This window comes from Lutjanus erythropterus, chromosome 19 (assembly GCF_056507025.1).
Source record: "Lutjanus erythropterus isolate fLutEry1 chromosome 19, fLutEry1.hap2, whole genome shotgun sequence".
NCBI classification, from domain to species: Eukaryota; Metazoa; Chordata; class Actinopteri; order Lutjaniformes; family Lutjanidae; genus Lutjanus; species Lutjanus erythropterus.
Window position 1 is genome coordinate 30,596,277 of NC_139335.1, and position 27,945 is coordinate 30,624,221.

Consider the following 27,945-nt stretch of genomic DNA (forward strand, 5'->3'; position numbering starts at 1 on the left):
GGAAAGGTGGATTATTATATAGATGGGAGTGAGGGAGGACAGTGAGAGAGGGGACGGCAGACAGCCAATGCCTAATATTAATTTGATGAGTTTGTCTGTCCCAGATTTGTCCCAGAGTCTGCTCGCTGTGGCACTGGAAGCCTTTCCTCCTGTGTGTGTGTGTGTGTGTGTGTGTGTGTGTGTCTGCTGTTACTATGTAGATGAGCTGATTTCACTGACTCCCTTCCACCCACAGGATTTACACCACCCGCCCACTCTGAACGGTGGTGATGATTGACAGACCTGCTGTCGTGACAACCAGCCAGATACGATACCACTAAACATCACACAATCTGTTGTCATTCCAGCTGAACAAAACATCAATTACAAATGAAATAATCTGCTACAGATATGGTATTTCTTATGGAATTAGCCGTCACTGTGGTGTTTTTTTTTTTTACTGTTTTGTGTGTGCACAGGCCTAAATAAGGATCATTAAAATTTTGAGTTTGTGAAATGTTTGGACATAATTAATTACATTTTTTTTTTTTGCAAAATGGAAGTTACCACCATATTGACATGTTTCATTGCAGTGAATCATTTCCAGGGTTTGGAGGGAGAGTTTAAAAATGTATTCCAATACAATTACTACTTACTTGTTAAATAAATATAGTCAATAACCTAATTCAAGTATCACAGTATTAAAGTAATGTAACTTGATTACCATCCACTACTTTTGGATTACCTCTAACCTTAGTGGTTGGTCTGTGTAGCTAAAGTTTGTGTCGGATTTATGTAGCGAACATTAGTGTTTGGTCTGCGTGGCTAGGGTTAGTGGTTGGTCTTACCTGTAAATGTTTCTTTAAATTAGATGTTGAGACAAGATAATGGTGAAATTTCCACCTTGTGAAAGCATTTTTTCAAGAGATAAGAGATGGCAACTGTCAGATGGGCTGGTTTTATTGAAACCAGAGTGGTGTTGAGACTTGTTTTGTAATTTGTGCGTTCTGCACATGGTTGTATTTTGTTCTTGATTTTAAATTTTAAAATTGTAATCCTGCTAATTATTTTTCTGTAGCTGGAATTTAATCCAGTTACCGTTTTTTGTATCCTAATTACATAATCCTGTTACATGTAATGTGTTACTCCCTAAATCTTCACTTATACAGAACAGAGGACAGATGGAGAGTTTCAACATAAGGTGCAACAACAATCATGGATGCTAGCTAGCTAAAAATGCTTCACACTTATCTTCAACCTGGGCGTATAAGATCGCCATAATGAGCACATCTTCAAGGTGGACACCAAGATTAACAATTCAGTATGTGACCAATTGTGAAATCTGGACACTTATGTTCCTGTGGGATGGCGCTGAATAAAAAGTGCCAGTGAAGTTGATCTATGACCTTTTGGATATAAACTGTCACCACTTCATCATTTCATCCATCTAAAAAATGTGTGTGAAATTCTGCACGGTCACAATGAGGAGTTCTTTAAATGCTACGGGGATGTTATGTCAAGGAACATTCACGACATTCTGGGAACGTTTAGGGGACCATTTCTAAAGGACTTTCTAGGTCTCTACACTACATTCTCATAACATTTGCAGAACCTTTAGTAACAGCACAGGAACCTTTGGGGAACCAACCTATAAGGTTGTTTTCAACCTAGTTAGGTCTTCCATCACAATTCCAGAACATTTCCAGAACCTTTACATTACATTACAGGAAGTACTGCAGGAACCTAAAAACTGGTATCCTGAAATACCAAAACATGTTCAGGATTTTTCCTTTTTGATATAAACTGCCATCACTTTCACTGTTAGACATTTTTGTGAAATTAGTGTATACATTCTTGAGTTATGGCCAAAGTCATGTTCTGTGAGGTCACAGTGAACTTTGAACTTTGATATTACGCTCCTGGCAAAAAAAAAAAAGAAAGAAAGAAAGAAACAGAGAAAAATCCTTGTGAAAACCACTGTATGCTGAAATACAGTTGATTATTTTGGTGGAATCTTTGTTTTTACAAATTACAGACATGTCAAATTAGTACAGATGACGCAAGTATTACGACAGTACAGTAGGACCCTTGGTGATAGGTGCGTGCAAGTAGGGTTTTACACATATCCACACAGCTTTATTTCTCTAACAGGATTGAAGACCCCTGGTGTGCGTTAGGACAGGTCAAACTCTGGGTCACTGACCTGAGTGAGCATGTGTTTATATGTGAGCATGACTCCGTGTCTTCAGTCTGGCGAGTCAGTTGAAGGACAGGTGCCAACCAGCAGCAGGAAAAACTTATTTAATGTAACTTTATTTTAATTAAAACTGACGTTAAATGAATAAGGCTTCACCCATTTCTCATAAACCTGAAAAACACACAGGATGGTTTTATTGTCCTGAATCAATGTGACTCTTTTTTATTAAAAACAAAAAAAATGATAGAAAGCCAGTATTTGTATCTGCTCACCTCACCACAAACTGCGACATCTGTCATGGCTAGCAACTGGCTTAACCAATAAGAGCCTGGAGGGGAGCTAAGTGGTCACAGCACCTAGGAAATAACCTTGACTGGGGTAATCCAGGCCAATAGGATTGGGACAGGCTGCCGGGTGGCTTTGAGCTGGGACCCTGCTGCATTCACATGGACAGACAGGCGGTAGACGGCACACCGGATATCATTTCAGTGGACGAGAGCAGGGTGGCAAAATTAGGAGAGGCCGGCAACAGGGAGAGTAGACGGCATTAGATAAAATATTTCAACTTTCTGCTCTCCTTCACAGTGGACTTAAACCACATGTTGTTTGCCCCCTCACACAAGGACAAAACATGGGTGACCTCGACAATGAAAAATCAATACTAAACACCAATTTCCCTCATTAATCATAAATTATAAGTTATGATTAATGAGGGAAATAGGGTCCCTAAAAAGGTCCCTAAAACGCAAGAGATTTAAAATATATTTTATTTATTACAACACTGAGTTTACTGAACATGAAATCAAGGTTTTTTATACTTAAAACTGATCAACTTCCTTTAACTTATTGCAATGGGAGGAAATTCTGAGTTGCATTTTTAATTTCACTGTAATCAAAGAGTGCATGTAACACTACTTTTACATAATATTTAAGCTCTGATAACCTCCAACGTTTGAGTTTATCAACTCAAGAAAATTGTAGCAACTGATTGCCTGAATTTTTTTTGTGTATTGTTAACTTATTTGTGTTTACAGTGCAGCTCTCCTCTCACTGACCATGTTAGAAATGAATATTGACTTCACATTTTGATTGACATTAATTTGCAGTATTAACAGAAAGCTATATTTTATAGCTACATGCATGACTAGAATAATTATATAAAACTGGTGCTTCTTAAGTAAATTTGTCTTCATTTTACCACTGCAAACAATCTTGCTATTACAATTTAACTCATAACTAACAGTGATCATGGATAACATAGGTGCGCACTATAAGACTGAATGTGATTATGTAGCAGGATACAGAAAAGACAAAACTTATTTTAATTATACATCAGCATCTCATATATATTATGTATTTTCATTCGCAAATTTTGTAGTGTATTGTTTGCATTGCATGTTTTTCAATTAATTTATTAAAGGAAAATACGTCTAACATTCCTCCATGTACCATTAGAAGGAGCTTGGATACCAACAATGGTATGTTTACCACAGTTTTATTCAGCTCTTTGTAAATACATCAACATGGCAACGTACCATCATGCATGCTTTGATTTGCCGTCCTGCCATTCTGTCAAGCTGTTTGTTTTTCTTGTGCAACCAAGAAGGCGTTGAAGTCTGAATCCATGTAAGTGCAGCATCAACATTAGAGCTGCTCATCTGTTTTGAAATATTTCAATGTTATCATCAAACACTTTTTACTACAAACTGAGTTTTAAGATTTCAGTCTTTAGTTTATCAGCAGAAATACATTGCTTTAATGTGCTCTGGTTGGATCCCAGTTGTTTTCACTCATCTTATGTTATGTGATATGAGAATCTCACACAGATGTACTCTCCAGGAAGCTGTGATGCTGCGATCGCAACAATTCAAGCAAATTCAGCCAATCCCTGACAATTCTGCGCAACCTTGCAATTTTGTCAAAACTCTGCCACTTCGCTGCAAGTTTGACATCATACATGTACGTCTCGATGAACCCAGTCAATATTTTGTTTTATTATTCACTAGTTTTTTGCATTTCTGTTTTTTCTTTCTTAAGGTACTGTAAAAAACAAAAGGTTTGTCAGTGTTATTGACATTTATCAATGCTCTGTGAACTTCTTCATCTACAAATAATACATATTTTGTTAGACTTTTTGTATTTATGAGCCTTTTTGGTGAGGTTAGAACACTAAGAATAGAGTGCAGTTTCATTCTCTCTGGAACAAGCTGCCTTTGATTTAAATGAATTTTATATAAAAATTTGCAACAATCTTTTGCAATTTTCACTTCCTACCACAATTTTGCTGCAAAAAAGCCTAAAAACATTGCAACATGTATTGCAGAAGCTGATGTGAAATCAGGCATTTTAAGATGCAAAAATCCCCCAAAACAGCCTACGAAATCCTGGAGGGACTGACTGTCATTACAACTGTGTAATATCAATATTTTCATGTGTGCAATGGTGCAATTTTGTTGAATTTGCTTATTGCATATGGTGTATATATTGTTTGGGACCCCCTCAGAAATGAGACGATACATCTCAAGGGGTTTATCCTGCCAAATGAAATTTTGAGCAATATATATTTTTTTAATCTCTTGTCTATATTGTTCCTATTTGTTGTATCTCCTCCTATTTTTATTGTTTGATTACTTACTACTATTGTTTTCTTATTGACTTGTACTCTATTTTGCTATCCACTTGCTACCCCTGATATCATAATTCATGTTATTTAATCCTTATCCCACCAACATGTCAAAACAAGCACTACTGACTTTTGGACCCCATGAATAAACTACTATGAAAAAACAACCATCATAACAAACTTATTTTTAACTTTTTTTTTCTCAAAACACTTTTGTGATATTGCTGTGGTATTTTCATGGAGTGTCACTACTTTTTGTAGTATTATAGTTGCTTCTATTCTAAAATAAACATGATGTTATCCTAGGCACTGCTGGGCCTAAATATACTTGGCTTGTAAATGCACTTTTCTGGGGTAAATGAATTTTGAATGAATCCTCCAGGACCTCAATATACTGGTATTTTAAAAAAGCACTAATTAAAGCAGAAACAAAAAAAAATGAAATCATTAAGAGCATACTGTTTGATGAAATCATGAAAAATTGAAATGATAGCTGTGAGTTGTGACAAAATCTAGACTTCCGGGGTCTGCAGGGACCCCAGTCAGTAGGATTAAGTTTAATCTAACAATACTTAAACTATATTGTTTATTACCACACTGGCTGTCGAGTGCAAATCCCTGCCTGGAATAGAATAGACCCTGGCAGGACACTTTAATCAGATACGTTTTGTTTTGTTATGTTGATTGATTTACTGTAAGCGTCTTACACCACATGGTGCTCAGTCTGTCTGAACCCGCAAAACACTAGAACAACAACAAGATGATTACATAACACATGACAGGGTTTGACCTTAACCATGGCCTGATGGGGCCCCTGGACACAAAAAAGTTACTCCGTGGCAACCAAATATACCTGTGGCAAAGCTGTAACCCCAGCCTCCAGCATACAAAGTTACAGACGCATCAACAAAAACAGTGAACAGTACTCGTCACTAAGCCTGATCAAACTGCTAACATGATCCTTACAGAAGAACCGGAAACATAAACATAAAAGGATTATTACAAAATGAAAAGGCAAATAAACTGTAGAAGTAAACAGAAGCATCTGCTGCCAGTTTCCTCAACCAGCCAAGAAGTGGAGCTTGTTTTTCACTGGAAATATCACATCACATTTCGTGGTAAAGTGGACAACACCAGTGTCACAGTTAAGGAAGGCCATGTTAAGTTGTGTTAAACTGCCTTTTCAGTCTTGTTCTTGCATGAAGTTTATGTTTGGGCCACTCTGGCCACCAGGTTGAGGGTCTTGGTGGCCCGTCAAGATTTGCTTACTGCACCTTTAACATAAGTGATCTGTTTTATTATGAAGGAGACAGAATACTCTGTCTGGTGCTTTTTTTCATCTCTGTCAGAACGGCAATTTATCATTCCTATGTTGGCTGTATACGGAGCAGTGAAATACAGAACTAAATTCATCCCCATGATTATAAAAATACACTAACATTGTGTCTTTAATTTGAATTTGAGTTCTTCTCTTCTTTTATTACAGATATTCTCCTTCCATCGTTTTGGTCTTCTGCACTTGGATGATGCAGTTGCATATCCTCAATATCTTAACTGTTGTAGTTATTATCTCTGATTTTAGTCAAACATTTACTGTCTTCCTCTGGTAATGCTTTATATTAAGATCCTTTTAATAAGCATTATTTAATGGGTAATAAGTCCTTATAAGATGCTTATTAACATTATTTTGCATTAATCAGACTGCATAATTACAAATAATAGTGTCATAAACACGCGTATTGTAAGATTATGAGACATTCATAAGCTTATACTTACTTAAGCTTATACTACACTTATAAGGAACTTTTTAATAGTTTATAGACTGCTTAAGAATGTTAATAAAAGTCTTATGAGCTTCTTATATAGTTAATAATAACATTATAAACACATTTATGTCTAATATACCTAATATGTCACTGTTAAATATTAACTAAACTTTTTCATTGCTTTACAAGGTTAATGCATACTTTATTATGCAAATATTTGCAGTTAACAGTTAACTATGTGTTTTGCAGCTTCTGAATCTAAAGCGAGAACAATGGCTTGTTAGGATTTATAAATCCTTTATTATATACTTATTAATGTTAACTATGCTTTTGAGAAACCTATTGAACTATTACCTGTAAACTAACTTATCTTTATTATAAAGTGTCACCTTTCCTGTTATTATTGTCAGATTAAGATGAAATAGGAAAAGCTGTGTTGGAGCAGCTGTAGTTGGATGTATGTCTCTTTATATCTTTAAATCTTTTATGTGCTGCTACTTTATCAGCACAGGCTCATGATTTTTAGGAAACATAATATCAGAAAACCTGCTCTACATACAATACATGTCTTTAAGTGTCAAATCACTATAGATGAAGAAATCCTCCTATAAAGCTTTAAGGTTCAAAGAGATATTATCATTTATGTTTGAAACAGCAGCTGCTGGATGAGATGCAGGATGAAATGATCTGATCAATCACAGCTCTGAACTGTCATGTATTTTATGGATGTTTCTTCTGTCTTTTCTTCCCTCTTCAGAAACAGAGACACCAGTGCTGACAGCTGAAGGACAACAATGAACTACATCCACTATTATTAAGATGGGACTTTTTCATGATCCCTCACATTACTGTGCACTCTGTGGCCCCCTGCTGTGCTGTGGTTTCGATTAAATCCCGTCCTCTCCTCTCCACCTAATCTCCAATCTCTGTAAGGGAGCGCATGTTCCCCGTTTTACATTCTGGGATCAACTGGGTTTATCTGATATGTGTCTGATTTCAGGGACTTCCAGGACAAATCACTAAAAATCTCAAATCTGATTTGGCAGGTGTTTAACAGTCCTTGGAGGGTTATTTAATGACATAGCTGCTTTGTTAAACTAGAGGTAGACGACAAGAGACAGAGGTGGATGGTACAGGGGTGGTAAGGGAGTGATGGTACAGGATTTTTTTAGTATCCAGATTATGTAATCCCATTACATGTAATGTGCTACTCTTCAAGCATGGAAATATTTCTTTTATTGCCATCAAATTCTATGAAAAGAGCAAAACCAATAGTCTGTTGGTTGGTTTCTTCAGACTTTCTTACTGCCTTTTCTGTTCTCAGCCCCTCAGTTCTTACTGAAGATGTTTAAAACAGCTTACAAAATATAGTTTCATTTTTAAAATGAGTTTGGTAATGTCCAAAAAACAGCTGCTCACTGTAGTTCCTGTTACTCAAACAAGAGGAAATAGTGAATTTTCACTCTTTTCAGTAGCGGAACAATCCACATTTGGTACTCTAGTGAGTATTATGGGCAGCAGGACGATGTGTGTGAAGGACTGAGTCCAAATAAACACAGTGTGTGTTCATGGTAATGAAAGAACATGTCAACCAGTGCAACAGTGTCTCTCACTTTTAACAGTAATAACAATAATAGCAATATAACAATAATAATGGTAAATAAATAGTAACTTTTAATAGTTTTAATAGTTTTTGGACAACTTTGGTGCTCTATAGCACGGAAGAATATTGGTTTCTTTTAATGGGATTCATTGACAGTAAGAAAACAAAGAATACTGGCAGACTTACATTAAGATATATAGTTTGATATGAATCAAATGAATCCCTGTCCTGTGAAATGGTTGTAGTGCTACCAATCCCACTGTGAATCCACAGTGGCAGAGGAACCATTGTACTGAGTGTGTATAGAGTGTGTGCACAGAGAGGTGATCTACCGGAAATATGAATATCTGGTGGGCAGATGTCAGGAGAGGATGAGGACACTGGGGCTGGCTCCTCAGTACAGATCTGCAAAGAAAAACGACACAAAAATATGATTATATGATATACTTATGATTATATTAACACTGACATCTTTGCAGTGATAGTGACCTGCTCTTCCACAAATCATCGTTCATCAACTCCTGTTCTTATAGAATGGAGGGCCTGCTGTTTTTATATTTGTTTAGAGCAATAAAATGTTACCAAGTCTGGGACTCCACTGACAGAATGTCCAAAAGCTGAACACACTGTGGTGCCTGAAATGAAGAGTAGCTGACCTCAGGTGATCTGATGTGCACTTTTAAGCGTCCAGAGTTGTAGTTGTTGCCTGCGCCTCGCTGGATCCCATTGTGGAGAGATGTGCTGCTAGGAAATAGTCCTTTCCCTGGGATGAAGGCAATCTCCACTGCACCGTCTTGGCTGGAGACATAATATATAAAAATACAAGACATAAGCAGTGATTTATATATAAGCAGAGGAAAGACAGTTGATTGTGGTAGTGTGTGAAGCCGACTTATCCTCACAGTTTCCTCAAAGATTCACAGACATGAGTACTCATTTTGAATTACTGAATGAGCTATTTAAATGTAGATGCACCACCCACCTGTATTTAACTTTGTTCAGCATGCTTTTGGCCTCCTCGTGGGTGACACCTATCAAGGACTCCTTGTTAATGGCAATGAGCTGATCTCCAGGCCTCAGACGTCCATCCTGCACAACAAGGAGAAAGAATCTTTAGATATGCTGAATCATACAGATGTCGTAATTTCTTTAAAGGCTCGTTCTGTTACATAGGATTTATGGCCAGTGGGAAGGGTACATCTTCCCTGCAGTCACAGTGGCTGCACCAAAATGCCTATACATTTGTCAGTATGGTTTTTATACACTCATTGCCATCATCGCCGCAAATTTTATTTTGAAGGGTCAATCTCATGTTGAGATCAGCATATCAATCTATGGATCAGCACTGTCACACACAAGTCAGGAACACAGCCTCTGATTGGTTCACAAGTAAGGAGCACAGCCTCTGATTGGTTGACAGACTTAACCCAAGGCATCTTGGGACTGCCTAATGGCAGCTAACATCATGTTAACAACAACAACAACAACAACAACAACAACAACTGTTTTCAACATGGAAAAAAGGATAAATAACTACAGAAGACATTCTGTGTTGGATTCATCATGGATTTATTTTACAGTCAGTCTAAACAGACACAGCACTTCAAGGCTGGATTACAAAGCTTCTGAAAGGCATATGACTGCACAACAACCTAAGTTTTAAGGGTTCAACTCTAGAGTTAGCATTAGCTTAAAGTTAGTATGTACATGCTGCCCTATTCCTTAAATGAGCTACACTACGCTAATGACAGCATGCTTCAATAATGTCCAATAAAATGTAATTATTAAGGCAGTTGTGGTAAACTGCCATGCTGTGGTAATATGTTGCTTTGTCATAGTGGTAATAAAAAAATCATACCATCACAGATCTACTAGTGTCTTTGGTTGAGATTCTGAATTCTTATTGGATAACATCATATGAAGCACTGTGCACATAACCAGTGGTGGGTTTAATTTAGAGTCTGGTGTGAAGTGCTGGCAAACCGGTCTATTATGACAATAGTTTGACACAAATCTAGTACCAGGTAACCTGGAGACTTTATCGAGCTCATTTTGATGTGCCAAAGCCACAAAGAAGAAGAGATGAGAAGATCGACTGAGCTGAGGTAAGAAAATTTAGAAAGAATAGAAAGAATAGAACAAGAAACCATAGCTGGACCAGTTATGGGAAGCACTGGGAAAAACTGTCGTCAGCCCTCTTTGATTCTGCACCAGCCCACATCCTCCTCCTCAAGATCGTCAATGTCAGTTCAAATATTAGTGAAGGTTAAAGCCATGAGACAGGAAACAACAGAGATAAAATAAGCAAGGTTTGGGTTTGGCTGGCCAGGGTCCCTTTTGTTTAGAGCTGCCAAAATTAATTGAGTAATCAATTATTAATCGATTATTAAATTAATTGCCAAATATTTTGATAATCGATTGGTCGGTGTGAGTAATTTTTTAAAAATAAATGTCAAATGTCTCACATTTCAGCTTCTCAAATGTGAATATTTTCTGGTTTCTTTACTCCTCTCTGACAGTAAACTGAACATTTTTGGGTTGTGGACAAAACAAGACATTTGAGGACATCATCTTGACATTTCTCTCTATTTGCTGACATTGTATAGATTAAACAACTGATATTTTAATGGAGAAAATAATAGAAATCCTAAAATCTAAAATCTAAATCCTTAGAAATCTAAGGAAAGAAATCTAACATCCTTAGTTGCAGCCCTACTTTTGTTGAACTTTTCATAAAGTTTGGGTCAGTGTCAAAAATCTTAGCTTCTGGCCAAGTATAATCACTATCAACCATTTTTCACTGTCAGAACTTGGGTAGTCGGTATGTTTTCACAGTTCTCTATCTATCTATCTATCCATCTATCTATCTAATGCAAGGCTACATAATTCCCTAGCTGACTCATGCCATACAGAAAATCAGTGCATGAAATGCTAGCTTGCTTCCTGTGTGACACAAGGGATTAAGAGTTGGGATTTGGAGGAAATGGACAACCTGCTTCCATAAGCAGAAGACTGAGAAGCTGAGAGAGTCGGTGTCAGTAGCTGTTGTGAAAGAGTCGGGCATTATTGTACAGAGTGAGTTAAAGAGGCTGAATGACAGAGTGTGGACATTTAGCATGCCCTGTCTCTGACGTGGTCGCGTGCAGTCTTACTACCCTGTACCATTCACCATCTGCTTTAGGGATTTTGAGTCTGTAGGTCAGTGAAAAACAAATGGGCCAAAAGAAAAAAAAATCACATGCATACATGTGTTCAGCTTCATCCCTGAGAGAAAAAAATCAGTACTGACGCTGGATTAATGCAGTGTGTATGGAGAGATGGTTATGAACCTTACAAGTGCACAATTAAAGAAAGTTCATGTATGCATTTTATGTTAGTTATTTAGGTGACTTAATACTGCTTTTTGGCCACTAGAGGCAGTGGAACAAGTCAACAACACATGATCTAACCTTATAAATTCTTTAGCACACAGTTACACATCCAGTAGACACACACCAACATTATCATTGTCTTCTCCTTTTAGCTCTGCTTCTGTCATCTGTCTGCTTGTTGTAAACTTTGTCATTCTGCTGTTTGGTCCTGAACAGGTATTGTCTTGGGTTTATTTTAATTTAAGAAACTACATCAAAATCAAAACATCAAAATTTGAAAGTTAAATCTGAATCTAAGATGCCCCCAAAAGTATTAACTTCAGATTTATTCAGAGTTGAATGGTTATCATACTTCTGTGATAGTATTTCATGCTAAGTCTTGAGGCTAAGTAAAATAATGTTCATCCTTCTCCATTTAGCTTTAAAAATGTTATTGTTCTTGCAAATACTGAGGGCAGATAAGTAGGCTGCAGGTGACGTCAAAGGCTAAGGATCTTTATGCTTAAGGTGCAAGGCACAATTGAGTATCATCAGCATATGTGTTGCATAATCCAAGGATCAACATACATATCAAGCTGATGCTTCATCTTTGGTGGGACATAGCCTATTGACTAAGCAATGCACTGTTAGAAGCTCTGCCTGTAATAAACAGATCAGCGTCAGTGTGGAGTTTCTCACTCCAATCAAACATTTCATGAGCATGAGAACCAGATGAATCTGCAAGCTCATGCTTTATTTGCTCTGGCAGATGCATCCTATCCTGTTCAGATTTCCAGCTGACCTGGATCATGTTGTGCCAATCACAACCATTTACCAAGATGGCTGCAAGAGGGAGGTCGGGCATCATAGGGGTTGCAAGGTTTCTTTCCAGCAAAAAGTCAAAATCATACAAATTTCTTTTGTACATCTTGTACCAAAATGGACAACCCAGTGCTCAACTTTCCACAGGGATCATTGGATATTTTCTTAGCCCTGAGGCCCTCTCTGTGATTCACCAGCACTCACTGGCATCTTGAATCCAAGTGATGTAAAACCCTGCAGAACATATGCAACAAGAAAAATCTGCTTTGAATGAGCTTTCTTCAAGCATCAAAATACAAGCACAGATTCCTGTATTTTCTGTCTCTCCCCTTCATTCTCCTTCTTTCCCTCCTTGTCATATTGCCCACAGTTGACAGCGAGTGGGCAGACGGAGAGGCAAGGAGAATGGGATTGGGGAGAGAGAAGCAGAGAAGCTGGAGAGAAGGAGGAAAGGCATTGATATATGCCAGCAGAGGGGTGTGTAGGATTGTTTTAGTGCTCGTGTCTATAGAACATTTTTGCAGGGTTGCGATTGTTAGCTCTAATTCAACATTATAACTCTGCTTTCCCTTCAATCTGTGAGCGAAAACTGAAGTCCTGACAGACAGGAGGTGATCTGACTGAGACCCTGTCCATGTATATTTTTGCCAACACCAAACATAAATGCATTGTCAGAAATGGCTCCATGATGGTCTAAAGTGAGCACGCTGGGGAGCAATTTCACAAAACGTCTGAACGTGGAGAATTCATAATGTAAAATCAAATATTTTGTTTGGTATGGCAAACACTAAGGTAATGTTAGGGCCACTGATCCAAAAATGGCTGTAAGCAATTGGAATGAATCGGGAACCATCCTGGATGTGTCCAGTTCTTTTGTACATTCTTGCAAGAAACACAAGGATCAGACAGGTTGTAAACAAGCAGACAGATTACGTAAACTGAAAGTGAGCACTCCAGGGGGCAATTTAACAAAACCTATAGCAGATTAAACTGGGATTTTCCAAGTATTCTGGCTAACCTGGAGGTTTGTTTACATCCAGTCTGATTGTATGGCTGCGTGTGTTTTTTGACCAGCTAAGATGTCTTAGCAAGGTAGCTGTGTTCCAAGATCACAACAGTTAACTTCAAGTCAACCTCAACAAGGATGGTGGTATTTAGGGAGGGTTTGCTGAGAGCGATATTCTCCTTTGCAAGAACACAAAGGAGTTGCAATAAACTAGATTTATCCTTTTATAGCAGGACAGTAAACTGTGTCTTTCTCTTATCTAATCTATTGGTTGATGTGTGGCACAGTCAGCATTCTACAGTGTTCATTCAGCTTGACAAACTGGAGCATTCATGTTAACCAAACAGCATTCATTTGCTGCTCCGTCTCGCTCAGCAGACAAAGGGATCTTAAAGGCCTCCTGTGAGGGTGCAGTGTGCAGCACTTGTTGCCTTGTTTCCGTCAAGCACAAATGACTGTGTTCCCCTATATTCCCTCTGAGACACTGTGGCCAGAGCGCAGAGCTCATCCATCATGTTTACCAGCAACTTCCTGTCAGGATAAATGGAACATTTGCTTTTTGTCTCTCAACTCAGTCCTTCCATGCTTCCACCAGTGCACCCCTGTAACCAGCCTTAGGACAAAAATAATTATTATCAACTGCTCTGAAGTTAAAAAAGCTACTTTTAGACAATTAATGAACCTTTAAAAAATATGAAACAATTTATTCGTCAGTTCCACTGACAACTTATATCTTTAAAAAATGCTTAAATAAGGATAGGGACTGCAGTTACTGCTCTTGCAGCATGTATACATCTACCAGTATGCAAGAAAAAAGTCTTCTGCATTGTAATGTGTGTGTGTGTGTGTGTGTGTGTAAGATTGTGTGTGTGTGATTTGGATGAACAGCAGCAGGGTGATGCCCTAAGCAGAGTCCTAGCTTGATGTCTGACCTTCACACTTGGTGTAGTGTGTCTGCTCAGGGACCCCGGGACTCTTCTGATAGGGCAGCACTGACACCGAAACAACACAAACGCCAAGAAACATTCGAGCAGCGATTAATTATTATTCTTTAATCCAGCATGAATTCCTAAATATTCAGCAGGATTTAATGAACTGACAGTATTGTATTTGTCACCTTATGGAAATTTCCTTCAGCAGGTCAAGGTGACACTACAGATGACAAAGAAATACTGCATGAGAAAGAAGTTTTGGTGTAACTGTACACTGTTGATATTCTTACAGATAGTATAATTAGAAGTTACATCATTCAGAGGACCCAGCATCTAAATTGCAACACACAATGCTCTTTCTTTAAAAGAAAACACACAATGTATACACAATTTAATGCAGAATAAAATGACAAAGATTGCAGATTGCATCAGTTTCAGAAAAGCTGCTGCAAGTTCAGTCATTTTCACTACAAAACTCCTCAAGATCCTGGTGAGACTCCAGAATTGATAGCACATGTATATGTATGTATATCGCTGCAAGATTAGGCAGCTAGCTCCGTGGCTAACCAAGCAAACTAGATGCTAACGCCAACTACAGATAACAGCAGACAGCGGCTGGTATTGCACTTTGTCATCAAACTAGCCCAATAACACTAATGACATCTTTACGACAAGTCCAAATGATACTACTTTACTTGAGGTCAAGGAAAATATTCATAGCACACTTACAACAGTCCCATGACAGCCACTGTCAAAACAAACCACATGTGACAGTTTAATGTAATGTTAAAACATAAAGCTAAACAGCTTTACGTTTGATAATGTAATGTTGTCCCAACGAAGACATCTTAAATAATGTCAACATTACATTAAAAGTGACATGATTGACCGTTGAATGTTAAAAAATGTCTAAGCCTTCCCTTCCCAAATAAATGAGAAAAAAATAATCAAAAAACTGAGAAAAATTAAGCTCCTCTGCCATCAGGGGTTTCTTGTTTCAAGCTGCACGAGCGGCCACCTTCTAGCTAGTTTACAAAGTGGCTTTTGAGATGTTAAAATTGTGATGACTGACCTGAAGCCTGCTGCTTTCCTTAAGAAATATGATTTTGGCTTCCCACCGAGTTTCCTTCCAAATACTTTTAGGGTCATATTTTTTCAACTTTGAGCTTTAACTGGCACAGTGTTGTCTGCAAAATTGCCTTTTTGTTTCAAAACCTGATCCATTTGGTGTCACTGTATCTGAGGGAACGTTGTGTCATGATTTTTGTGGTGATATTCTAACACAATTATAAATTATTGGAATTATTTGAATTTGACCGACCCACCAGTGGGCTGTTCCCCAGTAACTGAGAACGGCTATCGAATTATCGGACCTTGAGTTGACATTGTTTGGCCAACTGCTACGTCCAAGCTGAAGGATGAAGTCTCAAACTCTGTGTCACTGTAGACTGACAGCTAATTAATACTGATTGTAATCACTAAATGCGTCTTAGTCCTTGTACGGAGGAGCTCAAATAGCTCTACACCACTACAGCTGCGCTTCTTAACCTAATATTATTAACCTAATAAGGAGTGTTGGCAACCTGCAGGACTCATCCAACTTAATTCCCCATTAACACCGTTTCAGCAGTAGTAACAGATCCCTGTGACGCTGAGGCTAAAAGCAAGATTAGCTTAGTCACAAAATCACTTCATCAACTGACAGTCAGATAATGCCTCTAATGCAAAAGACAAAATGTTGAGGCAGGACCACTGAGATAAGAAAACTCAAAACACTGAGTGAATCCAGAACTAAAATTTATTTGTTTGGAGGGTTTAGAATATATCTTTAATGTGGGTATAGTAACAAACATACTCTATATGAACAAGGTTCATGACTTGTCATTAAGTGTCATTTGGTCAGTATTATGTCACTTTTAAACCACAGTTGACATGATTAAAAATGTTTTTGTTATGAAAATCTGACATTGTAGGGTCCTAACTTGGTTAGAGCCCACGCTGAAGAGCCAAGGGTTGTCTAGTCTGGGAATTGAATCGGGGAACTCAGGAAAGCCACACAGGCAGCCACAGTATCTGGTCAGCTAACGGACCAGGTCTGCCAGGGAACAACGCTCACCTAGGGGGGCTTCCACGACCAGGGAGACAGCACTGGAGAGATCCCACCACTGCCACAAACTTTACTTATTCAGGGTAGGTACACTGAGAGCAATGCTCTCTTTTGCAGGAACGTCCTGATCACATTCACACACACACCTGGAAGCTGCCCAGTACAACCACATACTTATCTGCCGGCCACTGAACAGCTCCACTGGAGCAGTTGGGGTTATTGAGGGAGGGGCAAGCACTGCCTTTCACTTTCCCTACCCAGATTTATCCTGCTGGTCAAGGGATTGAACTGGCAACCTTCCGGTCACAAGCTTGCTTCTCTAACCTTTGGGCCACCATTGCCCAATTAGATTAGATTATTCAGAGCCCATCCTGAAGAGCCAAGGGTCATCTTGACTGGGAACCAGGGACCTCTCTTAGCACAGGCGCATGTTGTTTCTTTCAGTTAATGTGCATTCATGTGGTGTGAGAATAATCTGAAAACAGAGTTTGCCAAATTTACATGAACGTCCCCTCAAGTCGGAGCAACAGCTTGGAAAGTTGTCAAAAATTTTGGTACGCTACTTGCAGAGTTGTTGACATCATACACACAGAATCACGGCAGATAAAAATAAATGTTTGATTGATGGTAATAAACTTTTTATTAATTCATGTGTTGTATATCAAGGTTTTGCTGGAATGTAATTTGTAATATGGTATTAGGTTGTAGCCTAACCCTGACCTAGATTTGATAGAAAAGTTATTACCATTAACCCTGATATGTCAGATAAAACATTGTTTTAGTAGTTTTAGGGAATGTACTGGTTCAGCAACAAGTCTGGGATTAAATCACAAACTGTTTCAGCATCATGAATCTTCACTGGGACGCTAGTCTCAGCCAAACATCACCCAGATGCTCCAACAAATACAACAACAACTGTAACCTTTATAGAGTCCATGTTGTTTCCACACTACAACTTAAAGGCTCACAAACACATCAAAGACGGAAGAATGTCGTCTCGACTTGGGAAATGGGACAATCCAAGGAGCACTTGAATGCCACATTACTTTTGGCTGCTTTTATACATTTTCTTCAAAAATCTAAGACTGAAACAATCAAATTAAGACAGTGTATGTCCTCTAATAATATCACTTTAGATATAAAGTGTTAATTCAATAAGTGCCTGTATGGAATTTACATTGTATATGTGTCTACTATGTGCATGGAGGTGACAGGCTGTTATGGTATGTCCATTTCAGACAGCTAGTCACAGGGACAGCATTAGGAGGCTGTGACCTGAGCATGACCTGACATGAGCTCAGCAGTATTGTACACTAATGTGAGGTCAGTGCTGCAGAGGTCTGCACATGCACTCTGTACTTCCCTTCTTCATCCCCCTGACTGTCCTCTACCTCTTTTCATCATGTTCACTTTATGTCCCTATATGAAGTCCATCACTGCTGCACCAGGTTTGATCCAGGCATCCTTGAGATCCTTCAGTCAGCTTAAGGTGCCTGTTAGCTGTAACTGATGCAGCAGACAACAATCTCATTTTAAAACATTGTTAATGCACTGATTTTCTGCTGGAGAACTGAAGTTCTCATGCCATTCATCCAATCACAAATGTGGCTCCTACCATGGAAACATTACCAAAAGAAAGGAGAGTAAATTCATGATCAGTCATATTGCATGAGAACATAAAATAATGTGTATAAAGCCAAAGTGTTGGATGTTTTTCTGGCCCCTAGTGGCCAAAGTCAATTGAGCAGCTTTAACAATACAGTCCTGACTTTGTATAAGTCCTGAACAGCAGCACTCAATCTCAAAATTTCAGGTCACTGTTGATATGTTCAGTTTATTCACAGTTGGAACAAATTGCTCCCTTCACCACACCTGTCATCTTTCCCTCTCCTTCAGTATCTGCAGTTGAATATCACTGCCTTGATTCTTACCCGGTGACAGTCTCCTCCGGACAGCACCTCCTGGATGAAGACCGCCGGACCGTCAGGCCTGTTGGAACCTCCTCCGATGGTGATGCCCAAACTGCTGGATCGTGCTACTGAAATGAGTTGAATCACTCCTTCACCCGGATGACTGAGAACAAGAAGACACATAAACCAATTAATCTCTTAAGTAAAAGGCACTGATAGTCCATGGTGAGAGACAAATTAATACCTGCTCCTATCTGCCATGAATTACACACACGATGTTTGTCAATTTAAAAGACACTTTTACAAGGCAAGAAAGTTACAATCTGTGGTACATTTTTGTAGTTTAGTTTTGTTAGAAACCACAAGTATTTTCTGGACACAACTTGCCAACTCAGGTGCAAAATTAAAAAAGGATTGTGTAGCTTTAGCCCACAAAGCCTGTTACACAAGTGCACCCCTGACTGCGCTGCCAAGAAAATAGCATTTAATGATTCTTAATTCTTAACCTAATGATTATGTTTTTGATTAATCCATATATCTATTGATTAATATAGCAATTAATATGACAATTCTTTTCTTCTTATTCAATTCACATAACAATTAATTTACAAAAATAAATATCAAAAACTTGCCTCATTAATATTTCTTTATTTTATACAATTATAATCCTGAAAAACAGACACATAAAGCATCCAATTTAACAGACTCCATGTCTGACGCCTGATCAGAGAAGTACTGAACCTCAAATTTAAAAGGCGCTGTGATACATAATTTAATAACTCATCACTGTCAACCCTTCAGTGAAGTGGATGATCAGTGTTTTGACATGGAGTTATTTCATCACTGCAGAAATATGCAGGCAAGATGATCACTGGCTGTGTTTGTTTTTTGTATCAGTATGGGGCAAAGAAAATAACTGAAATGAATTACAGACAGCCTGTAACATTAGGCATGATGTCAACAGCAGTGGTGCAGACATCACTTTTAACACAGAGGTAAAATCTATCTTAAGTGATTTCTACTAACAGAAACATGTTCCATGTGTTCCTGTGACACTGTACTTGGGTGCTGACAGAAAGTAAACAGGACGATGCTGCTGCTGCAGGAGGAGGACAGGTCGCTCGGTGCTTCACTTCCAGCACTCGTGTGGAGCAGCTGTCCTCCTGCTCATGTCCAGTTTGTGACGCTAAAGAGAGCCAAACTGTTGCATCTCTGTCTAAAATACTCCCACGCTGCAGATGATCACGGTGAGGCTTGTTCTGTGCAGCTTGTTCTCAGGGTGAATGCATGTTCTGGCCTGGGTGCAACAATTCATTGCGACACACTGACGCACTTTATGCAAATGACTGCATTTTTGTAATCTAAGCCGTCAGTTACATTGACGAATCCCTCCTGCCCTATCCAGTACAATTTGTACATATTTAAATTAGGTATAACACACACATTTAATGCAAAACTGGCCCGTCTCTATAGAAAGGCTGCAAAACTTTATGAGCGTCTTTGCTCTGTAATATCATTACCACAATATCTTATGTGAATAAGACCTGGAAACGGGGCAGGTAATGCTTACAAGTGTTGCACAGTTCATGGTGCTATCAGTGGCCGCAATCCATTCTTTGTGAATACACCCCTCAGTCCTTAAACAATACGAGAATAGTGTGGTGGTTGCGGTGACACCTGTAAACACAGATGTTACCTGAGTGAGCGCAGCATGGGGCCACTGTTGTTGTACATGTTCTGAGAGCCTGCTGGGCTCAACAACAAAGGACTCTGGGAGCGAGATGAGGAACCAGATGAGGTGCTATCCAGGTACCGGCCTCCTGTGGAAGAAAAAGAAAATAATTGAACCACAATACACACGAAAGGTAAGTAGAGTAACCTGAACTTTGCTAGATGTAAAATCACCATTTGTCATAATGGCAAAAGAGAGACTCTTCTGGATTAAGTAATCATTCAAGTGAGGGGAGGTAAGAAAACATGATGGTCTCTTGATGGTCTATAAGGTGTGCAGTCCAGGGAATAAATTTTTCACACATTTCAGACATACTGAACTGAAATAGAAGCCTTTAACAATTTGTTGCGGCTACAGATGGCTCCAGTGGCGCTGAGGCTCTCCACTGAACCTGTATCGTCCTGTTCAACATTTCTTAAGCCTGAGCGACTCTAAGCACTGAATAATACCCAATGTGCTGACCAAAACAGCCCAAAAATCCACCAGACTTGTTTTTGTTCTGTTTTTTTTTCATCCACTGCCTGGAGTGAACATCTGCTTCTTTCCTGTCCTCAGTTTCAAAGGTAAATCTCATAGTGGGAAGGTTATTCATGGTGAAATTCAACTGTATACAAAGATGTGATGATGTTTTTGATAAAGTGAGTTCAAAGAGACTTCATTTTGTGAACTATTACACACAGAGATCTGCTTCTAAGGGAGTAAAGGGAAGAAAGCAAAGGAAATACTCAAACATTCTGTCATTGTGTGCTCACACCATGTTTGTTAACGTGGAGGAGGTCTGCTTCTTTACACCTCCAACAGACCAACAGGGCACAGGCCTAGTCCAAAGTCAAGACTAACAAGTCCCAACACAAGACCCACAAGTCCCAAGTCAAGACCTTCAAGTGCCATGGCTAGAATCAAGTCAAGATTAACAGGTTCCATGTCTAAACTCAAGTAAAAAGTCCCAGTTCTAGTCCCAACTCAATACAACAAGTCCCAATATAAGGCCAACAAGTCCAAAGTCAAGACCCACAAGTCCTAACACAAGAACAACATGCCCCAAGTCAAGACCCACAGGTGACATAATAAGACTCAAATCAAGGCGAAGAAGTTCAACATGTAGCCCAAAGTCAATACCAAAAAGTCCAAGGTCTAGTCCACAGTCAAGACTACAAAGCCCATAGTCTAGTCCAAAGTCATGACTAAAAAACCCTAGGTCTAGTCCAAATTCATGACCAACAAATCCCATGCCTGGACTCAAGTCAAGTTAAGCAAGTCCCATATCTAGTCCAAAGTCAAGACCAAGAAGTTCAAGGTCTAGACCAAATTTAAGAACAATATGTCCTACTCAAGTGAAGACTAATAAGTCCCATGCCATGTCCCAACTGAAGACCAACAAGTCTGGGGTCGAGACTCAAGTAAATGACAATAAGTCCCAGAAGTTCTGACCAACACATCAGTGTAAAGTGATGAGTCATTGATGGTTAAGATCGAGTTGCAAGTCTTTTTAAAATTCTAAAGTCTAAAGTCATCAAATTCATGACTAAATCCAAGTCATGGGACTTGAGTCAACACTTCTGATATGTTTTGTGCTAGTCTCCTATGAAACAGCTCACCCTCAGTTACTTAAAGCTACTATCTGTATGTGTAGTTTTCTGAACTACAGAAAAGATGTCGTGTTGGCCTTCTTAAGCTTCCATGAGACACTTTCATGAGGCCTGTTTGTCAGCACTCCCTCCCCCCACATTTCCTGTGGCTCGGAATTGCTTTATTATTCCAAAATCCATGATGTGACATTCACAACCACTTCATGTCATGATGGGCCAGCTGTGTGGAGGTGAGGAAGGAGCTGGGATTTGAATTTTTCCATACGGCAAATGTAACAATTTTTGCTTTAGATCAACAGGACAGCCTTAAATCTGTGTATCCTCTTTCTGGAGCTGATGTACCCTGTTGTTTCAACACCATGCCCGACACAGAGCACACAAGACTGCACACGTGCTGAAGCCGTGTTTAAACAAATCTGTACCAGCTGGCTGCCTCCTTCCCGACTGAAACAGATGTTGGCAATTGTGTAATGGACAAATGCACTTGTCATAAGCCATTTTTAAAGGCAGACTTACTCCATCTACCCTTTAGGCTTAGAGCTGTCAAATACAGAAAGGTCAAAAATTCAGTTTCACATACATTTAAATGAGCAGGGGATCTGCCCACTTTAAAAATAACTATGTAAAAATTACCTACCTTGCTGGATGGGAGAGTTGCGTGTCGATCCTGTGCTACCATTAGATCCATACTTCTCGAGCAACTCAGCAAATTCTTTCCTGTTCAGGGAAAACAAAAAAGAAACATTAATTGGAAAGGAGTCAGTCATGGGCATAAAGAAAAGATATACTTAAAAGCAGTTTCATTGATGAGGATGGTGTCTGAACCAAAACTAACCTTGAGTTTACACCAATCAATAAATTCTTTCAATCTATAAGTAACAGTCATTTGGACTGTGCAAAGTCACTGTACAAAAGGGAAAGTTATATGATTGATTGTAATAAGATAACCCATTTTTTAAGTTGCGTGTGGTATGTATGTATAAAGGCCTAAATGGCCAAGCACCCAACGGTGTACAGTACAGGGGCTTCAACAAAAATGAGCCTGGAATAGGTCGTTGTCAAAATTCAGAAATGTATTTCTTTGTTCTTTTGGGGCGTTGGGGACCAAAACCTGGAACAGCCAACTAGATGATGTTGCCAAGTTTTCAGAAACAGATGGGAAAGCATTTTTTATTATATGGAATAAATATGGAATAATAAGTGAATAAATTTAAGAGAATGCACTACTTGTTTTTTGACTAATACCCACAATAACTAACCCACCTGATTTCGGTGTGTAATGTACAAGACACGGCAGTCTTTGTTGTCGTGGTTTTGGGCATGCTGTGAAAGCTATGGAAATATTATTATCATAAGATATGCTTCAGATGTAACAACTAATATATGTTACATACTATTCATACTTTATTCTATGTTTTTATTTTTTTTGTCTTTGTATGTCTGTCTTATGCTGGATTCAATCTGTCTTTTGTTTTGTATTATTTTTTTTCACCTTTTCTTTAGTGAATATTTGGAAGAAATTGTCAAACACATCTTCATATTGAAATGAAAGGATAGGTTGTTTATCTATGACTCCCAAAGTGACATACATGAATGCTGGAGAAGACCAGCGACAGGCAGTTGTCATACTGGACATTTATTGTCATGTAGTAAATGTAGAAAAACACTTACACAATACAGTTTGGTTCGGTTTAGGCAGCAGAACTACTTGGTTAAGTTTAGTAAGAGATGCTGGTTAGGTGTAAAATATGTTAGGTACATAAGATAAGTACATTACATAAGGTATCGTACGTACGTAAGTTATAAAAAGTCAACGTTCACTTTTGATTTCACACGGAACACATATAGGGTGAAAGTCAGTGTGTGTCTGATCCATCTATCCACCCTGACTTCCCTACATTTGACTTTCTCACTCTTTGTACTATGTCACCTGACTTCCTCATTTGCTCCATTCACAAATACTATGGCCACTAGAGGTCACTGCCTAACAATAGAAGGAAATTGTCGTAATAAGCAGCTTGAACCTGACACACCACATGGTTTATTATGCAAAACCATCTCAGAAGTCGTCCTTAGGAACTTTAAAAAAAAAAAAACACTTGGCAGGTGACTGGATGAACCAACTATCTATCTATAACTTCAACCAACCAGATCAAATTTTTTGCCAAAGCTGGTTGGGAGACGAGAGAAAACACCTTTTCCGTGGACGTGGAGAAAACCCTCCAGTGTTGTTCTTTGCTCTTCTTTCAATGAAGAAATACTCTCCAGTTCTGATATAACTGATGCTATCACAGCATCTATGCTAACCTCTTCAGGAGCCGCCATTGTTTGCTCGAGACGAGTCATTTCCATAGATGCTTCTCACTGTCATCACAGCTAAAACCACATCCGTAGCTGCTAGCTGTCCCTCCTACGATGCTGCTTGGCTGCACCACTTTTAGCGTGGACACAACTGGATAACTTAAAGCCTGGCAAGATGGATTCTTGTGTAATCTTACAAATCAAGCTGCCTCATAAGGTCAATCCTGGAATTGTTTATTTATGATTAACTCAAATTATGTTTTCAACAGTTTTCAAGTTAAGGAAAGTTAGGGAACAATGTCCTCTCGCTTCTTGTTATCAGAACTTTCTGTTAACTATTGTAATTTTGCATAGTGCTGTTGATCTGATTAAAAAGCAAGATTAATATGTTCACTGAAAAGTAACTTAATGATAAACAGATTCATTATTGTAAGAATATCACTCAGTGTAGGGCGTCACTCAGATAAAATGAATAATTTAACTTTAACTGTAATCTCAATTTCATAGGAAAACAGTACATACAGACTGGAAACGGTGTATGTGACTCCTGTTTTTGCTACCATGTCGCTGTGTTGTGATATCCCCTGTGGATGATGATTTGAATGTGGTGTTTCTAAGCAGATTATGATAAGCGGTCACATTGGTTCCATGGTAAATAAGGACAAAAATTGTTCTTGGACAGCACAAAAAGACAGAAACCTCAGGCAGCACCTCTTTCATAACCAACAGCAACAGATGATTGGGTTAAATGTGGCCACCAGCGTTTATTTCACACTGAAATGACTGCACTGAATCATAACAGCGAAGCAGAGTTTATAATCTGACAAACTGTCACACTCGAGCTTTTGGTCATGATGCTGTCGCTGCTGATGTGTGTTCCATTCATTCAGACATTAGAGAGATCAAAAACAGATACTCCATAAAAAAAAAAATCTAAAGTTGATGAACGTGTCAATTTTGTTATGACAGTTTTTGAACATTTTGTTAACTTTACCCCCTATAGGTGGGTGTTAGGATATGAGCTGGTAAAACTTTGCTTACATCTCCATGGAAAACATCCTTGAGGTGTAATTTAATCATTTCTCACACATCCTCTGCTTCCTGGTAACTAAAGCTGCAACGTTTAATTGGTTAATTGACTAGTAATTATTACATTAATTGGCAACCATTTTTATAATCGATTCATCGTCTTGAGTAATTTTTTAAGAATAACAAAGTCAAAATTCTCTGATTTCGGGTTTCTTAAATGTGACAATTTATTGTGACAGTTTTTTTTTACCCCCCTGTGACAGTAAACTGAATATCTTTGGTTTGTGCACATATGTCATCTTGGACTCTGGGAAACACTGATCAAAGATTTTCACCATTTACTGACATTGTATAGGCAAACCACTATTAAATTAATCAAGAAAATAATCAATCGATTAATTGACTATGAAAATAATCATTAGCTACAGCCCTACTGGTAACAATGTGAATTAAATCAAATCCCTGAACAATCTGATCAAGTCCCTGCAGTAATTATGTCCTGACCACATAATGCATTTCACTCAGCAATATGTCACATTATAGAAGCTAAAGACACTTGAACTTGAAGCATGTTAAATGCATGTGATGTATCGTATCACATGATTTGTGCCAATACACAGCCCAGTGGTTGGTCATGCCTGTTTAATGAGATACAGGAGAAAATGCATTTCACATTAAGGTCCAGTTTATTCTCATATATTATGATTTATTTAGTGTAGCAGAGCAAACATACACAACAGTGGCACCCTGACTCTGTTTAACCTGAATGGAACAGAACCTTCCTGTGTTAAATCTACTATTTTATGTCAAAATGGCTGAGGTTATGATTATAGTAACGTGATTTAATTTTCTTATATTTACCACAGTTGCTAAGCATGTTGCTCATGCTAAGCTAGTTTTGATTTGTTTTTAAAAGAAATAGAGAGACAGAGACATGCATAATCCCCCCTCCTCCTCCATCCCTCCCATCCACCCCCCCCACCCCCCCAACAGCTCCTGTGCTCTGGCCTGCAGGGTAGTTAAAGCACAGCACAGATTAACACACAGGGCTCATCTCATCAGGAGCGCTGCCCTAGGTTAAGCTCTCTCCCTCCCTTAGTCTGCTGTCCTTCCTCTGTATGCAGAGCAACACAGAGACGGGGGGGCTACCTGACACCACTGAGTGAGAATCCTGCACTGCTTAAGAGTAAACTACACTACACATGACATTTGTGTTTTGACGTTCATAAATCTAAAGATGTCAGCACTTTGCCTTGCACTCATGCAGTTCTACATATTCAGACTAGGATGTTCCCAATAAATCCACACTCTGCTGCTCGCTGTGTCACTGAGCTATTAGCACTATTAACTTCTAATTTCTGACACATATCCTCTCTAACGGCCGAGGTGTAAATCCTGCTTGTGTCACAGTCTCTTCACTGAGGATTACACTTAGAGGCAGAAAACCGCAGTTTTTAGGAAATATCAGGGGCTGACACGTAGGTTCATGTGCAACAGTCATGCTCGCGTAAATATGCAAATCCACTACTACCTTTGTCGACTTACAATTAAGGATGATGTTGTCTGAAATGGATTTTGGGGGAGATGAGGCCTGCCACACTGACAGCTGGCACTGACCTTGTTTTGACCCAAACTGCTTGTGGTCCGATTAGAAAACCAGTTGAACACCAATACTACCTCCCTGCTGTTAGCAATGCCAGTGATGGCATGTCACTTCTACTGTTCATGTTTTATATGCACATTTTTGAGCAGATATATTTGCCTTTGTCAGAAAATGCTTTAGAGAAATGCAATCTTTAGACAATATAGCTTGTTCGGTACCAGATGAGGAAAAAACTCCAGGACAAAGGAAAACTGATCCACTGTTGCTTGTTCTAGTTCTGATCTGTTTCATGTTCACGCTGGCTTGTTACAAATGAACCAAGATGAGTGAACTATGTGTTGACTGACAGGTAACTGATTCAGTGGACAGTTTTGGTGATGTCATCCTGCATCCTCACCACGACATGGACTACAGATGGTGCGATACCAGAAATTAAGTCGTAACGAATAAAATTCAGCCGTTGTTGTTTTTCTTTTCTTGATTCAGGACAAAAGACTGAGGGGGAGATTTACTGAGCCTGCTGCAAATCACTGTCAGGGGAGCATGTTGTCTGGAAAGCCATGCAAAAATGATTCCTGCTCAGACATTAAATCTGTTGCTTTTTTTCCTAACAGAGTAGTCATACACATCTGTAGGTCTATACTTTTAGGAGTCCAGAGTTTCAAGATTTACTGACTTCGTGCTAAAATCACAGATAGACTATCACAAAATCCTGCAGCTGCTCTGCTTTGCTGTCATACCACAAACAAGACAAACTCTTTGAAGAAGCTGCCAAACTTGTTAATAAGAGCCTTATCATCATGGGCTCATGACGTAGTTTATGAAAAGCATTCATTTTATAAAATAAAGGCAGTCTCTAACATTTAAATATGAAAGTATGAAAAGCAGTATAGTAATTTAGAAGATTCATAATCTAATCCAGGACTTTTTTTTAGCTTGGAGAAAAATAATCTCAACATTATGGATTCCCTGACAGGCACCGAGAGAACTACTGTGCCACTGCATGACTAGACTGTTTTTTATTCATAGACATTCACTTACTTAGCTTCCTCATCTCTGGCTATGAGAAGGCGCATGTGATTGGTTGCCGAGGCTGCTCTCAAGACGTCCACAGCTCTGAAAAATAAACCGAGGCACAAAGTCACATTTACATGATTGTTACAGCATCACCTCAGTCAATAGTGTGATTAAAACAACGAGTTCACTGGACTACCTTTCACTTGTGACTCCTACTAGACTGTCCCCGTTCACCTCCAGGATCTGGTCCCCTGGCATCAGGTTTCCTGTCAAAGGTCAGAGAAATGTCTGGTGATCTTTAGTGCACAGTGGAGGTAGAGGAAGAACTCGTACTGTGATACAGCAGGTAATACATCAGGTATCATCAAGCATGTCAAGA

At 38.9% G+C, this 27,945-nt stretch overlaps 1 protein-coding gene across 3 annotated transcripts in view; it reads right to left on the reverse strand.

Annotated features, from left to right (window-relative positions):
* The window catches only part of LOC146310094 (syntaxin-binding protein 4), a 98,032-nt gene that overhangs the window by 19,415 nt on the left and 50,672 nt on the right, over positions 1 to 27,945 (reverse strand). For all 3 annotated transcript variants that reach the window (XM_084744923.1, XM_084744922.1, XM_084744924.1), the window contains exons 4-11: positions 27,763 to 27,832; positions 27,591 to 27,665; positions 22,254 to 22,333; positions 19,992 to 20,115; positions 18,317 to 18,458; positions 9,151 to 9,257; positions 8,825 to 8,966; positions 8,501 to 8,573 (exon numbers count right to left, since the gene is read on the reverse strand). In XM_084744923.1, coding sequence (XP_084601049.1) covers positions 8,501 to 8,573; positions 8,825 to 8,966; positions 9,151 to 9,257; positions 18,317 to 18,458; positions 19,992 to 20,115; positions 22,254 to 22,333; positions 27,591 to 27,665; positions 27,763 to 27,832 — 813 coding nt within the window. The remainder of the gene's footprint in view (positions 1 to 8,500; positions 8,574 to 8,824; positions 8,967 to 9,150; positions 9,258 to 18,316; positions 18,459 to 19,991; positions 20,116 to 22,253; positions 22,334 to 27,590; positions 27,666 to 27,762; positions 27,833 to 27,945) is intronic.